The 16,372-nt window shown below is 40.2% G+C and overlaps 1 protein-coding gene across 5 annotated transcripts in view; it reads left to right on the top strand.

Annotated features, from left to right (window-relative positions):
- The window catches only part of LOC139745716 (SWI/SNF-related matrix-associated actin-dependent regulator of chromatin subfamily A containing DEAD/H box 1 homolog), a 249,393-nt gene that overhangs the window by 120,384 nt on the left and 112,637 nt on the right, over positions 1–16,372 (top strand). For all 5 annotated transcript variants that reach the window (XM_071656185.1, XM_071656206.1, XM_071656196.1 and 2 more), the window contains 4 exons: positions 1,362–1,499; positions 6,097–6,207; positions 11,658–11,768; positions 14,387–14,541. In XM_071656185.1, coding sequence (XP_071512286.1) covers positions 1,362–1,499; positions 6,097–6,207; positions 11,658–11,768; positions 14,387–14,541 — 515 coding nt within the window. The remainder of the gene's footprint in view (positions 1–1,361; positions 1,500–6,096; positions 6,208–11,657; positions 11,769–14,386; positions 14,542–16,372) is intronic.

Raw genomic sequence — 16,372 nt, 5'->3', positions numbered from 1 at the left:
GTGATGTCGCTGTGGCTTATAAACACATATGGTTGGAATGATAAGAGAGATGAAAGTGATACTAGGGAGAGGGGGTTCAGAGTTGGAGTGTGGTAGTGAGGTGTGGTGGCTATTGACAAGCCTGTTTGCGGATGATGCTGTGTTGCTTGTCGAGAGTGAAGAGGAGTTGCAGAAGGTTGTAGGTGTCTTTTATGATGAATGTAAGGCGTAGATAATTGAATATGAATGTAAGTAAGAGTAAAGTAATGGTGTTTTAAAGGAAACAGATTGACAGTATAGATTTTGCAAAGCGTTGTAGAGTGAAAGAAGAAATTGTACAAAACTGTGTTAGAGATATGGGAGGAGAAAGATTGGAAGAGGTGAAAGAAATTAAGTATTTACGAGCTATCTTTGGTAAGTTTGGTGATATGGAAGGAGATATTAGGGATAGAACAGTACATTTTAAAAGAGTTGTTGGGTTCCTTAGTAGAATAATGAAGGGTAAATGTCTAAGTACAAAAGTGAAGAAAGAATGAAGGGATACCATAGTTCTCCTGACCCTGACCTATGAAGGCAAAATGTGGACATGAATGAGTCACAGAGGTCAAGAATCCAGGCTGTGAAAATGAGCTATTTGAGAGGAGCTTGAGGTATGACTAGATGGAATGAAGGAAGAAATGAATGGGTGTATAAGAAAGAAATGAATGGGTGTATAAGAGATGTGTGATATTGCTGGTATTGCAAAGGGAATAAATTGTGGAGTAGTAGAGTGGGTGAAACATAATATTTTGAGGTGGTTGAGCCAAGTAGAAAAAATTCAAGATGGGAGTGTATGTGAATACAGTTAAAGTCCTTGGTCTAGGAGGAAGACCACTAGTAATCTTGGGAAATAGAGTGGAAAGAGAGAAATGATGGAAGAATGCATTGAAAGGTGTATGTGAGGGAGACATGTAAGGACAAGGATAAGTGGAAACTCTCTTGATGTGGCCACCCACTTGATGGGAATTCCTTAAAGAAATGGGCATCATAGAAATGGATAGATAGATAGATAATAAGATAAGGCCAGCATGGCTTCTCTTTGGTTGAATCAGAAAGTATGTAAGTTAGGGAGATACTGGCTTTCATGGTCTGTTTTCCATTTGCTATTATGAACAGATCAGTCTTACTGATATATATACTGGAAACCCATCTTTACACAGAAGTCTCTTGTATTCATGATTAGTTTCCCACATTTTACACACACCGATTAACATACAACATTGAAGACAAAAATTTTTTTCTACTTTGGCAAATTTATGTGCATTCATAAATAATACTATAGCTTATGTATTACTGATGTTTTTAATGAAAGTTATTGAAGAATTCCTACTGTCTCCATACAGGCTCAGCGACGCATATTATTGACGGGCACCCCTCTGCAGAATAACTTAGTGGAACTCATGTCTATACTCATCTTCGTAATGCCACAGCTATTTGACAGTAAAAAAGAAGAATTAAAGAGAGTATTCTCTATGTTTCCAGTAAGTTCCCATGAATAGATTGAAAATGGAAAGTTGATTGTAATGATAAGCATCTTGTACCTATTTGTTTGCATGTTATCTGTTTGCAGGCAATGCTTCTTTGTTCTGACCATAATGCAAAAGTTTTTGATGCAGGAATAAACACATGCAAACTCTTCCTAAAATGAATATTTTTATTATTATTATTTTGCTTTGTCGCTGTCTCCCGCATTAGCGAGGTAGCGCAAGGAAACAGACGAAAGAATGGCCCAACCCACCCACATACACATGTATATGCATACACGTCCACACACGCAAATATACATACCTATACATCTCATTGTATACATATATATACACACACAGACGTATACATGTATACACATGTACATAATTCATACTGTTTGCCTTTATTTATTCCCATCGCCATCCCGCCACACATGAAATAACAACCCCCTCCCCTTCATGTGTGCGAGGTAGCACAAGGAAAAGACAACAAAGGCCACACTTGTTCACACTCAGTCTCTAGCTGCCATGTAATAATGCACCGAAACCACAGCTCCCTTTCCACATCCAGGCCCCACAGAAATTTCCATGGTTTACCCCAGAAGCTTCACATGCCCTGGTTCAATCCATTGACAGCACGTCGGCCCCGGTATACCACATCGTTCCAATTCACTCTATTCCTTGCACGCCTTTCACCCTCCTGCATGTTCAGGCCCCGATCACTCAAAATCTTTTTCACTCCATCTTTCCACCTCCAATTTGTTCTCCCACTTCTCTTCGTTCCCTCCATCTCTGACACATATATCCTCTTTGTCAATCTTTCCTCACTCATTCTCTCCATGTGACCAAACCATTTCAAAACACCCTCTTCTGCTCTCTCAGACACACTCTTTTTATTACCACACATCTCTCTTACCCTATTATTGCTTACTCGATCAAACCACCTCACACCACACATTGTCCTCAAACATCTCATTTCCAGCACATCCACCCTCCTCTGCACAACTCTATCCATAGCCCACGCCTGGCAACCATACAACATTGTTGGAACCACCATTCCTTCAAACATACCCATTTTTGCTTTCCGAGATAATGTTATCGACTTCCACACACTCTTCAACGCTCCCAGAATTTTCGCCCCCTCCCCCACCCTATGATTCACTTCCACTTCCATGGTTCCATCCGCTGCCAAATCCACTCCCAGATATCTAAAACACTTCACTTCCTCCAGTTTTTCTCCATTCAAACTTATCAGAATGGTCCATCCTTGAGTTGCCAACAGCCACACAGTTATCATTTGATGCAGAAGCTTGCTGAGTATTGCACAGTCTACCTCATGGTGGGGTACACAAGAAGCCAGTTCATAGGAGCAAAAATCAAAGTAATACCTATCTTAGAGGAAAAGTGGGTCAACATTGCAGCTTAAAGCAATTTGGTCAAGTTTTGAAGGTAGCCTGGGAAAGTTTATAATTCACCCCTTTTTTTGCTCATCTATGTCAAGTAAGGATGCAGAGCTAGAACCACCCCAGAGATGAGATCAGCACTCCATACAAGGATGGATCAGTCCTTTATGTAAATAGCAACTGTTTGGAAGAAAAGAAATCTCAGTGCCTAAACTTGACCTTCCTGCTTCTTAGATGTGGACTCGCTATTTCCGTAATTTGTTGTTTCCAAGAGAGAGTGGATGTTATAGTAATGCCATATATGTCATAGAGTCAAGAGATGGAACTTCAGAATTATCAAAGGGGAGAGGAAAGTTGTCAGGGATTTGTAACAGAGAGATGGGTAAAATTGGGTCGTGGACTTTACCAGATTTCATTTGCTTCACTGAGATATCCTGTTCAATTCTGAGTTTATTGAGGAAGTTGTGCTGAGTATAAGAAGAAGGGGCAAAATTGAAGGATGTGGAGGAATGCACTGTTGAGTCATCAGCTTTTGAGTGGTTTTGGTTATTGTGGAAGAAAGGAAATGATTGATGAAAAGGAGAGGAAATGGGAAGCAGGAAAGAACCTTGAGGGACACTGATATTGATGGAGAAACTGGGAGAGGCTAATCCATCAACAGCCATGGAGATAGATTGGCCAGAGAGGAAGGTAGATATGTAGGAGCAAAGTGAGTGGGTGAAATGGCCTTAGAGGAAGGCAGATATGTAGGAGCAAAGTGAGGGGGTGAAACAAAAAGAGAGGAGCTTAGAGATGAGACCACGATGCCTCACCCTGTCAAAAGCTTTGGATATATCTAACTTTATAGGATCCCCAAAATCTTTCAGGGATGATAACTAGACATTAGTAAGATAGGGAAGAACATCACTATTGAATCTCACTCACAGAAGCCATACTGGTGATCATAGTAAAGAGTGTGAGATTCAAGTTTTCTAAGGATATGGGAGTGGAGGAGGGATTCAAAGCAACAGGATGATGGTTGGAGTGGTTAGAACAGTTACCCTTCTTTGGGATGGGATGTATAAATGCGTGCTTCTTAGAGTTTTGAAAAGTTCTGGTTTTTAAACAGAGACAGGACAGATGAGCAAGCACATGCAAGTTCAGAGACACACTCTTTCAGTACATGGCGATGGATGCCATCAGGACATTTGGAAAAGAGATTAAAGGAAAGGGCATAGGATTAGTAAAAGTAGCATCAGGGGGTGAAGGAATGCTAGAATCATCCAAGATAAAGTTAGAGGAGAAATGGAAAGCAAAGAGAGATGCTTTGTTTGTGGGAATGAAAGTAATAGAAACATCAGAACAGAAAAGTGAAGGAAAGGTAGAGCAACAGAAATTGTTTGTGATGATGAGGAGAGGTTATGACACTTCCTTTGAATAAAGGAATGCTTTGCCTCACAGGTAATATACTTGCAGTGATTACAGGCATTGATAAATGCTGAATAAGAGATGGAGGAAGAGAGTTTTTCCAAGCCCAAAATGCCTGATCACTTTCCTGAATGACCTTAAAGCAGGAATGGTTGAACCATGGATTTGAAGAAGAGGTCATCTTGGAGGAAGATGGGTGAATATTTCCATTCCAACAACAGTAAACTCTGCTATGTGTTTAGTGGAGACAGAAGCATCACCACATAACACACAGTGATTTACCCAAGGAAAGTTGGAAAAGAATTTTCCTAAGTTATTCTGATCAGACCAATATTTATGTTGTAGCAGGGCTGCTTAAGGGGGAGGTGCTGTTAAAGTAGATATGTTTATGAGAGTGTGGTCAGATGAACCAATTGGGGGCAAGAATATATATTTACAGCATAAAGGATTAGATATGGAAGACAGGCCCAGAATATTAGGAGAGTGGTCGCAATGGTCAGGAATATGGGTGGGATGAGAGATAGTTTTCCCTAGATCATTGAGAATGGAGAACATAATGGTTCACTGTTGCTCCCCACTATCCGTATGGGAGGAATCCAACCATTCCCTATGGTGAACATTGAAATCATATAAGTAAAGAAATGTGGCTTGTAGTTAAGAGGATGCCACAGTCTCATGGCAGGAGTTTAGATTGTAAAAGAAAGATATAAAATTTGTTATAGAATTAGGAGAGCAGTAGGCGAGACAAAGTAGTGGGGAGACAGATCTTAAGCCAGATAGCATCAAGTTTGGAGACTCAAGGTCCTCAAGGAATGCAACAGGTGTGTTGATGTTAAGATAAGCACAGACACCACCTTTTAACTGGAATCATGTGCATCAGGTTTGCTGATATTGGAATAAGCACAGGCACCACCTTTGAACTGGAATCATATATGGAGATTTTAGTTGGATATGAAAAAAAGGGTAGTGAGAATGCCATTAGACAATTTGGTCTCTGAAAGAAGTAAGATGTTAGAAAGGTATTGGACTGGTGGTGTTCAACAGAAGGGAGTTTACTATGAATGTTGGTTTAGTGAATAGAAAATGAGGAAAGGTCATGGGAGGGGCCAATACTACTACTACTACTACTACTGTCTGAGTCCTTTTCACTGGCAGTATAGTTAGGTGTAAACCTGGAGATTCTAAGCACCCCAGGATACTGGGGACTAGGGCACTTATGTTTGTTGGACCCTATCATGATTATGTTTTAAAACAATTGAACAGACAGGAGATGTGAAGAGAACTTATTTTAAAGTGAGGTTTGATTAAGTGAATGATACTTGTAAGGAGAGGATGGCAGTACTAGTTCAGTAGTCCTGTTTTGATGAGAGAGAAAGTGAGACCAGTTGTCTGATGTTGCAAATACTCTCTTTGATGTTCTGAGATGTGTGATATTTTTTATAGCTTTGGTGATATGCTGCTCGTGATATCTATGGATGATTAGTGGAAGTAAACATTAGCTGGGACTTTAAAAAGTGTCAGGAAGCTTTAATTTGTCATTCAATGATGGGAGCAGGCCTTTAATGTTTGTCACATAATGAAGGGATCAGTTTAAGGGTTAAGGTTTTGATAAATAAGCTTAGCAAAGAGTAAGTAGATTTAAGAGGTGACAGAAATAATTAAAGAGAATTCACTTTGACTAAATGAGAAGCAGGATTTGCCAATCATATCTCAGATAGATAGGTTCATGAATCACAATTCAAAATGCTCTTCTTTCCTGCAGTTTAATCTTTCTCATCTTGACTGTATTTTTTCATTCCCAGAAATCGGAAGGTGATGGCAGTAAAGGGCGATTTGAACGTGAGAGGATAGAGCAGGCAAAACGTATAATGAAACCCTTCTTCCTAAGACGACTAAAGTGTGATGTTCTTAAGGTATATTTCTTGGATTAGTATCTTTTCTAATTATGATATTTCATAAACAGACTGTGGCCTATGAGTATCTCAGAGAGCACTTGGTCACTTGGAAATGAAGACCCTTGTTATTTCCTCTCCAAAATGAGGTGTATCCATGTGGATTCACCCATATTTCACCATCATAGAACACAAGTGGTCATCAGATGCTCTTTCACAGGATCCATTGATCATACTGCTATCTCATTTGGTGCTGTTTGGAATGTTGTGTTGCTGGATATTAGCTTGTTATATCTTCACTTACATTTGTGACCTTCAGATTACCAGCCAGATGAATGCTACTGTTTGCTATTTGTAGTTTTCCATATCACGTAATATAATCACTTTGTAATACCTTGAAAAGTAGTGTACACCTGGTCACTTAGCTGAGACGGCATGGGCGGCTGAGGCCCTTATCAAGGCTATGGATGGGGCTGTTATGGAGGTGAATGCAAGAGTTTTGGAGAGAGGGGCAAGTATGCAGTCTGCTGTGGATGAGAGGGCTTGGGAAGTGAGTCAATTGTTGTTCGCTGATGTTACAGCACTAGTGGCTGATTCGGATGAGAAACTGCAGAAGCTGGTGACTGAGTTTGGTAAAGTGTATGAAAGAAAAAAGCTGAGAGTAAATGTGAATAAGAGCAAGGTTATCAGGTTCAGTAGGGTTGAGGGACAAGTCAGCTGAGAGGTAAGTTTGAATGGAGAAAAACTGGAGGAAGGGAAGTGTTTTAGATATCTAGGAGTGGATTTAGCAGCAGATGAAACCATGGAAGCAGAAGTGAGTCACTGATTGGGGGAGGGGGCAAAGGTTGTGGGAGCGTTGAAGAATGTGTCGAAGTCGAGAACATTATGTTGGAAAGCAAAATGGGTATGTTTGAAGGAATAGTTGTTCCAACAATGTTATATAGTTGCGAGGCATGGGCTATAGATAGGGTTGTGCAGAGGAGGATGGATGTGTTGGAAATGGGATGTTTGAGGACAATATATGGTGTGAGGTGGTTTGATCGGGTAAGTAATGAAAGGGTGAGATACATGTGCGGTAATAAAAAAGAGTGTGGTTTAGAGAGCGTAAGAGGGTGTATTTAAATGGTTTGGTCACATTAAGAGAATGAGTGAGGAAAGATTGACAAAGAGGATATATGTGTCAGAGGTGGAGGGAACAAAAAGTGGGAAACCAAATTGGAGGTGGAAGGATGGAGTGAAAATGATTTTGAGCGATCGGGGCCTGAACATACACGAGGGTGAAAGGCGTGCAAGGAATAGAGTGAATTGGAAGGATGTGGTATACTGGGGTTGACATGCTGTCAGTGGATTGAACCAGGGGAAATGAAGCATCTGGGGTAAACCATGGAAAGTTTTGTGGGGCCTGGATGTGGAAAGGGAGCTGTGGTTTTGGTGCATTATGCATGACAGCTAGAGACTGCGTGTGAACGAATGTGGCCTTTGTTGTCTTTTCCTACCGCTGTGTCACGCGCATTCGGGGACAGGAGGGTGCTGTTTCATTTGTGGCAGGGTGGCAACGGGAATAGATGAAGGCAGCAAGTATGAATATGTGTCTATGTATGTATATGTTGAAATGTATAGGTATGTATATGTGCGTATGTGGGTGGGTTAGGCCATTTTTTGATAAATTCCACTGCAATACCATCCAAACTCATTGCCTTGTCGGCTTTCATCTTCAGCAAAGCTTTCATTACCTCTTTTCTGTTTATCAAACCATTCTCCCTGACCCTCTCACTTCGCACACCACCTCGACCAAAACACACTATATCCGCCACTCCACCATCTAACACATCCAACAAACCCCCAAAATACTCACTCCATCTCCTTCTCACACCACCGCTACTTGTTATTACCTCCCGATTAACCCCTTTACCGATGTACCCATTTTTTCTCTTGTCTTACGCACTTTATTTACCTCCTTCCAAAACATCTTTTTATTCTCCCTATAATCTAATGATACTCTCTTACTCCAACTTTCATTTGCCCTCTTTTTCACCTCTTGCACCTTTCTCTTGACCTCCTGCCTCTTTCTTTTATACATCTCCCAGTCATTTGCATTATTTCCCTGCAAAAATCGTCCAAATGCCTCTCTTTTCTCTTTCACTAATAATCTTACATCTTCATCCCACCACTCACTACCCTTTCTAATCAACCCACCTCCCATGCTTCTCATGCCACAAGCATCTTTTGCGCAAGCCATCACTGCTTCTATAAATACATCCCATTCCTCCCCCACTCCCCTTACCTCCTTTGTTCTCACCTTTTTCCATTCTGTACTCAGTCTCTCCTGGTACTTCCTCACACAAGTCTCCTTCCTAAGCTCACTTACTCTCACCACTCTCTTCACCCCAACATTCTCTCTTCTTTTCTGAAAACCCCTACAAATCTTCACCTTCACCTCCACAAGATAGTGATCAGACATCCCTTCAGTTGCACCTCTCAGCTCATTAACATCCAAAAGTCTCTCTTTCGCGCACATATCAATTAACACGTAATCCAATAACGCTCTCTGGCCATCTCTCCTACTTACATACGTATACTTATGTATATCTCTCTTTTTAAACCAGATATTCCCAATCACCAGTCCTTTTTCAGCACAGAAATCTTCAAGCTCTTCACTATTTCCATTTACAACACTGAACACCCCATGTATACCAATTATTCCTTCAACTGCCACATGACTCACCTTTGCATTCAAATCACCCATCACGATAACCCAGTCTTGTGTATCAAAACCACTAACACACTCATTCAGCTGCTCCCAAAACACTTGCCTCTCATGATCTTTCTTCTCATGCCCAGGTGCATATGCACCAATAATCACCCATCTCTCTCCATCAACTTTCAGTTTTATCCATATCAATCTAGAATTTACTTTCTTACACTCTATCACATACTCCCACCACTCCTGTTTCAGGAGTAGTGCTACTCCTTCCCTTGCTCTTGTCCTCTCACTAACCCCTGACTTTACTCCCAAGACATTCCCAAGCCACTCTTCCCCTTTACCCTTTGCATATATATACATATATACCTATATGATTTGCGCTACCTCGCTAACATGGAAGACAGTGACAAAGTATGATATATGATACATATATAATATATAATTTATTATACTTAATGATTTATTATGATTAATATGGATGGGGTTGTTAGGGAGGTGAATGCAAGAGTTTTGGAGGGAGGGGCGGGTGTGCAGCCTGTTGTGGATGAGAGAGCTTGGGAAGTGAGTCAGTTGTTGTTCACTGATGATACAGCGCTGGTGGCTGATTCATGTGTGAAACTGCAGAAGCTGGTGACTGAGTTTGGTAAGGTGTGTGAAAGAAGAAAGTTGAGAGTAAATGTGAATAAGAGCAAGGTTATTGGAGATAGTGGGGTTGAGGGTCAAGTCAACTGGGAGGTAAGTTTGAATGGAGAAAAACTGGAGGAAGTGAAGTGTTTTAGATATCTGGGAGTGGATTTGGCAGTGGATGGAATCATGGAAACGGAAGTGAATCATGGGGTGGGGGAGGGGGTGGTAATAAAAAGAGTGTGGTTGAGAGAGCAGAAGAGGGTGTTTTGAAATGGTTTGGTCCCATGGAGAGAATGAGTGTGGAAAGATTGACAAAGAGGATATATGTATCAGAGGTGGAGGGAACGAGAAGTGGGAGACCAAATTGGAGGTGGAAAGATGGAGTGAAAAAGATTTTTAGTGATCGGGACCTGAACATGCAGGAGGGTGAAAGGCGTGCAAGGAATAGAGTGAATTGGAATGATGTGGTATACCAGGATCGACGTGCTGTCAATGGATTGAACCAGGTCATGTGAAGCATCTGGGGTAAACCATGGAAAGTTCTGTGGGGCCTGGATGTGGAAAGGGAGCTGTGGTTTCGGTGCATTATTACATGACAGCTAGAGACCGAGTGTGAACGAACATGGCCTTTGTTGTCTTTTCCTAGCACTTCCTTGCACATATGAGGGGGGAGGGGTTGTTATTTCATGTGGGGCGAGGAGGCGATGGGAATGAATAAAGGCAGACAGTATGAATTATGTACATGTGTATATATGTATATGTCTGTGTGTTTATATATATGTATACGTTGAGATATATAGGTATGGATATTTGCGTGTGTGGACGTGTATGTATATACGTGTACGTGGGTGGGTTGAGTCATTCTTTCGTCTGCTTCCTTGTGCTACCTCGCTAACGCGGGAGACAGTGACAAAGCAAATAGATAAATACTTAATCGCTGTCTTCCGCGTCAGCGAGATAGTGCAAGGAAACACGAGGATTTTTTGGGGGGTATTTAAGTTTTCCCTGGCCCCCTTCCATCATATCATCACCAGTTTTCACATTATACTTACAGAATTTTGCACTTATGGGGCCCCATGTCTTGTACTTTTTGTTCCATCAAGAAGACTTGATTCTTTGAATGTTGCCAGGATTTACAGTCTCCTTGCTTTGACCATTCCAATTGTCCACCATCCTTATAATAAGCTAGTATTGTTTTACATCCTTCATAACCATCCTCTTTCTCTGCTTCTGATCATGGCCTCTGGTAACTTTGGTAATGCAGCTTGTGAAGAACTGTTGACTGTCAATATCATCCAGTTGATTTAGGAACTTAAATGCTCCCATCAGATCACCCTTTTTCATGTTCACAAGGCACAGAGTCAGAGGAGAAATGTGGGTTTTGATAATTTAAAATCCTTTTTCCTTGGAGGAGGTGCCTTGCATGCAGTTTTTCTTGTTTTTCTACCCTAGCTGGCTTTAGCTTCTTTATATATAAATCTTTTCTGTATGCCTCTTTTGGCTGCCTTCACTTGGCATGCAGTACACTAAATTTTGAGGACTGTAGTTATTATGAATCTGTGGGAAGTTGATGTTAGTTAGGGAATAAATGTTAATTGGCTGTAAGAGCAAACCCAGTAGTCAAGCAAAGGCTTTGGTGGTCAGTGGATCATCCAAAATGTTGTGGACAAAGCTAGCTTCCCCATGAATTATGTGGGCATAGGGATGGCGATCTTAATATCCCCAAGGGATATCTCACACAGTTTCCTCATGAATTATGTGGAAATAGGGTGGAGATCTCATCAGTATTCCCAAGGGATATCTCACACTTTAGGGCACCACCTTGGAGAGAAAAATCTTTTCAGTCTTCAAATTCCACATTTTTTTTATATTTTGCTTTGGAATCTTTGATTAGAATTCCCTTTTAATATCTTATGTCTTTACATATTTACTATAGATGTTATGTAGATGCATTAGGTACTGATGTTGAATCTCCACTTAAGAACTTTATGGATATGTACTCTGACTTAAGTACCAAAGAGAGCTGAACTTGAGTTTTATGTAAAAGTAAGTGACTGATTTAAATCAGATTTAGATCAGATGTAATATATGGCTGTTAAGTATGCACATGTCAAACCTTTTTTTTTGTGTTTCCCTGTAGGATTTACCTCCTAAAGAAGATGAACTCATACGTGTTCCAATGTCACAGCGTCAGCAAAAAATTTACTCTGAGATGGTGTCTTACCTTAGTAAGAGAGCACAGCAACACCAGGTAAGAAAGAGTATTGTTTTTGTATATTATTATAAAGTACATCAGGTGAATATTGTGATTAGAAGAAAACAAAATTTGGAGTATCGGTAAGGAGAGCAGATGGGAAAGTGTTAACAAGGAGAGAGGGGCAGTTGAATGTGTTAGATGGTGGATGTGGTGTGTTTGAGGTGAGCTGACATGTGGAGTAAATGAATTTGTGAATAGCATGGTCCAAAGAGAAGAGGTAGTGAAAGCCATGCATAAAATGAGTAGTACAGCAGTAGGAGTGGATGGGTTTGCAACATTGTATCTCCTGGAGAACTTTTCATTGTTGACATTGTCCAACTGATTTAGAATATTGAAGGATGTAATCAAGTCACCCATCTCTTCTCTCCTTCATCTAAGACTGGTTGGCAGTGACCAAACCAGGTCTTGTTTCATCTTGAAATTTCTACTCAGATTATCTTTGTAGGTGTAAAGGAGAAAGTAGAGAGTAAATATGAATAAAAGCAATGATAGGGTATGTGAATAAAAGCAAGGTTTTTAGGTTTAACAGGAAAGAAACACAGGTTAGTTAGAGTGTGAGTTTAGATGGAGAGCACTTAAAGAAAGTGAAGTACTTTAGATACCTGAGAGTAAACATGGCAATGAATGGAACTTTGGGAGCTGAAGTAAGCCTTAGGGTGGGTAAAGGGGTGAAGGTCCTAAGAACATTGAGGACTATGTGGAAAGAGAAGTGTCTGTGAGGCAAAAATAGGCACAGTGTCCACAAAAAACTTTGTTCACTTCTCCATACATTTACAAGGGTGATGGCATGCTTAACATGTTATTACTTTGTCATCACTCCTTTAGCTTTTATTACCATCTGGAGACATCTGAGCATGGAATTGTTAAGGTTCTTGAAGTTTTATAGGTTCATGTTTTAAAGCCATAGTGTTTTGATCTGAATAAGGTAAGGCTGATGAGGTGTTGCAGGAAGCAAAAGACTGGTCATGTGTTCTGAGCAACCAGTGTGCTTAAAAATCTCTCATGTACCCACATTTTCTTCTTCCAAGCCAGAATTCCAGCTTTCTCTTTCTTATAAAAGTAAGAGCTCACCATCTTGAAGCACAGATGGAAGAATTGCAGTGCCAAGAAGTGCAGTTCTCAGAATGAAGTGGTAACCTTGAAGAATAGAGAAAGAACAGTGTTACATCAAGATAGCCTGATGCTCACTGAGGCAGGTTGCTGGTGTTAACATCATTAGAAACACTAATTTCAGCAACCATATGTATGATGATTTCACCTTGAGAGTGTCTCATACTTGTATCCATAATAAACTTTAGTTGTATATCGCCTTTGAAAATGTATGGGGGATGGATAAGGCTTTTTGCAGACACTGTATGTCTGATAATAGGGTAGCCCCGACGCTGTTGTATGGACAGAAGGCAAGGGTCCTAGATGACAAAGTACAGAAGAGGGTGAATGTGTTGGAAATTAAATGTTTGAGGACGATATGTGGTGTGAATTGATTGAATAAATGGTAGGATAAGAGAGAGATGTATTTGTAAGAGGAGTGTGTATGAGAGAGCTGAAGAGGGTATGCTGAAATGATATGGACATATGGAGGGGATAACTAAGAGGGTATACGTGTCACAATTGGAGGGAACAACCAAAAGGGGGAGACCAAGGAGGAGGTGGTAGGTCGGACTGAAGATGCTTTGAATGCTCAGGGCCAGAATATGGAGGAGAGTTATCAAGTATGCAAGAGATAGATCAAAGTGGAACATTGAGGTATTCAGGGGTTAATGTACAGTTAGTGGGATGAATCAGGGCATGAGACTTGGCCATAGGAAATGACAGAAAAGGTCCATGGGGCCTGGTTGTGGATAGATGGCTCTGGTTTTGGTGCATTATTCATGACTTTTAAAGAGTGGAAATGAGTGAACAAGGCCATTCTCTGTAAGTTCCTATCATTATGTCACTAATGCAGGAAACAGCTAAGTATGAAAAATGAAATAGTTTAAAACTACAGTATGTGTATGTATGCAGGGGGACATTGTATGTAAATGAAATAAAAAAGTGCACTGAAATTATGCACAACAGGCTGCCACATGCTCTCCTGATACCCAGTGTTATGAACTCTCTGTGAGAACTAATGGAGTAATCCTTTACATTCCAAACTATTTCTGATGTACAAATTTTGCAGTGTAATGGACTTCCACAGAACTATAAATTAAATCTTGCACTTAGTTGGATGGGGTCTAAATGGTGCATTAGAAGCCAATTTTGATGCATTGAAAATTGTTAGAATGGTATTCTCTGTATAAAGATGGACTTATGGAGACAATCTCACTCTTTGAGGGTTAAGGGTTCTATAGCAGAAGGATTCCATGAGAAATATTCACTGGAATGTAGCTACCCATAGAAAATTCCATGGCAATGATTTTGTTACTACTGATATGCCATTTGGTCCAATAGATGACGTAAATTGCACTATAGGAGATGAATGGCTTACTGCCCAAAATAAGGCAAATTTTTTTCACCTGAGGTATAAGCTTACATTTAGGTATATTTTTACTTGGATATTTTGATACTTTATCTTCTGAAGATTTTCAAGTATTTCGTTTCTCTTGCCATTTAATATTTTTTTTTTCCAGCTTGAATTAGAGCAGTTGAATATGAAACGACTGAATGAGTTAGAAGAGCTGGAGGCTACTGGGGGTGTTCCAAAGAGCAAAGAAAAGGATAGAGATGCCAGTTCCAATATGGTCATGACTCTTCGTAAGATAGCAAACCATCCTTTGTTAACAAGGTTTGTATTGCAGTTTTAAGCTTGTTAACTATCTATGCTTTGACACAAAGTAAGAAAGTAATTTGTGAATATACAAGGTAGGTAATCCACTCAGATTAAAGATGGTGATGCAGTTGTGGGTGATGTAGTAACACCGATTGAAATTTCTTTGCATATGCTTTGATGTAATAGGAATTTTTATACATAACACTTTTGTTTATTTGCTCGTAAGTGTTTATACTGCCAAACCAAATAGTAAATTAACTCTTCATGAGCTATTGTGGAGTCTTTGACATCATCCAAAAGGTGAACCCAGGGTGAAGCAGCTATTGATGACCAGCACATTAATGATTACAATTTTTTTAGGTTTTTCATGGTCATTCATATGTTTTCTATTCTATTTATTTGTAAAAGATTGTTCTATCAGAAAACTGCTACATAGAGTTATGCATCTGAATATGTTTTCAATTTTGTGATTAAAGGGCAAGATCCCCAGGTCATTTATAGTAAAACGATGCTGTTTTCTTGTGTACACAATGTCTGCTGACTTTTTTACAAATATATGCTAGACTCTACCAATGATACTGCATACAAAATTCTGTGCATGAAGAATGTTTGGGTTTATTGGATCAAAGATGAAGGTAACTAGGTCCAGTAGACACGAATTATTTCAAAAGCAATATTATTATTACACTTAGTTGCTGTCTCCCACGTTAGTGAGGTAGCACAAGGAAACAGATGAAAGAATGGCCCAACCCACCCACATACACATTTATATACAAAAATGCCCACACACGCACATATACATACCTATACATTTGAGCGTATGCAGACATATACATATATACACATGTACATATTCATACTTGCTGCCTTCATTCATTCATTCATTCCTATTGCCAACCCGCCACACATTAAATGGCACCCCCTCCCCCCTTGCGTGCACTCAAGGCAGCGCTAGGAAAAGACGACAAAGGCCACATTCGTTCACACTCAGTCTCTAGCTGTCATGTGTAATGTTGTTGAATTAACCATTCTTCTGTTGAACACCGTCTTTTTTTATATAAATATATATTGTTTATATTTATTATTATCCCTAGGGATAGGGGAGAAAGAATACTTCCCACACATTCCTCACGTGTCGTAGAAGGCAACTAAAGGGGACGGGAGCAGGGGGGCCAGAAACCCTCCCCTCCTTGTATTTTAACTTTCTAAAAGGGGAAACAGAAGGAGTCACGCGGGGAGTGCTCATCCTCCTCGAAGGCTCAGATTGGGGTGTCTAAATGTGTGTGGATGTAACCAAAATAAGAAAAAAGGAGAGATAGGTAGTATGTTTGAGGAAAGGAACCTGGATGTTTTGGCTCTGAGTGAAACGAAGCTCAAGGGTAAAGGGGAAGAGTGGTTTGGGAATGTATTGGGAGGAAAGTCAGGGGTTAGTGAGAGGACAAGAGCAAGGGAAGGAGTAGCACTACTCCTGAAACAGGAGTGTGGGAGTATGTGATAGAGTGTAAGAAAGTAAATTCTAGATTGATATGGGTAAAACTGAAAGTTGATGGAGAGAGATGGGTGATTATTGGTGCATATACACCTGGGCATGAGAAGAAAGATCATGAGAGGCAAGTGTTTTGGGAGCAGCTGAATGAGTGTGTTAGTGGTTTTGATGCACGAGACCGGGTTATAGTGATGGGTGATTTGAATACAAAGGTGAGTAATGTGGCAGTTGAGGGAATAATTGGTGTACATAGGGTGTTCAGTGTTGTAAATGGAAATGGTGAAGAGCTTTTAGATTTATGTGCTGAAAAAGGACTGGTGATTGGGAATACCTGGTTTAAAAAGAGAGATATGCATTAGT

This window comes from Panulirus ornatus, chromosome 4 (genome assembly GCF_036320965.1).
Source record: "Panulirus ornatus isolate Po-2019 chromosome 4, ASM3632096v1, whole genome shotgun sequence".
In the NCBI taxonomy this organism is placed as follows: Eukaryota; Metazoa; Arthropoda; class Malacostraca; order Decapoda; family Palinuridae; genus Panulirus; species Panulirus ornatus.
The sequence above is the reverse complement of the archived record's forward strand: the minus strand, read 5'-3'. Positions and strand labels throughout refer to the sequence as shown.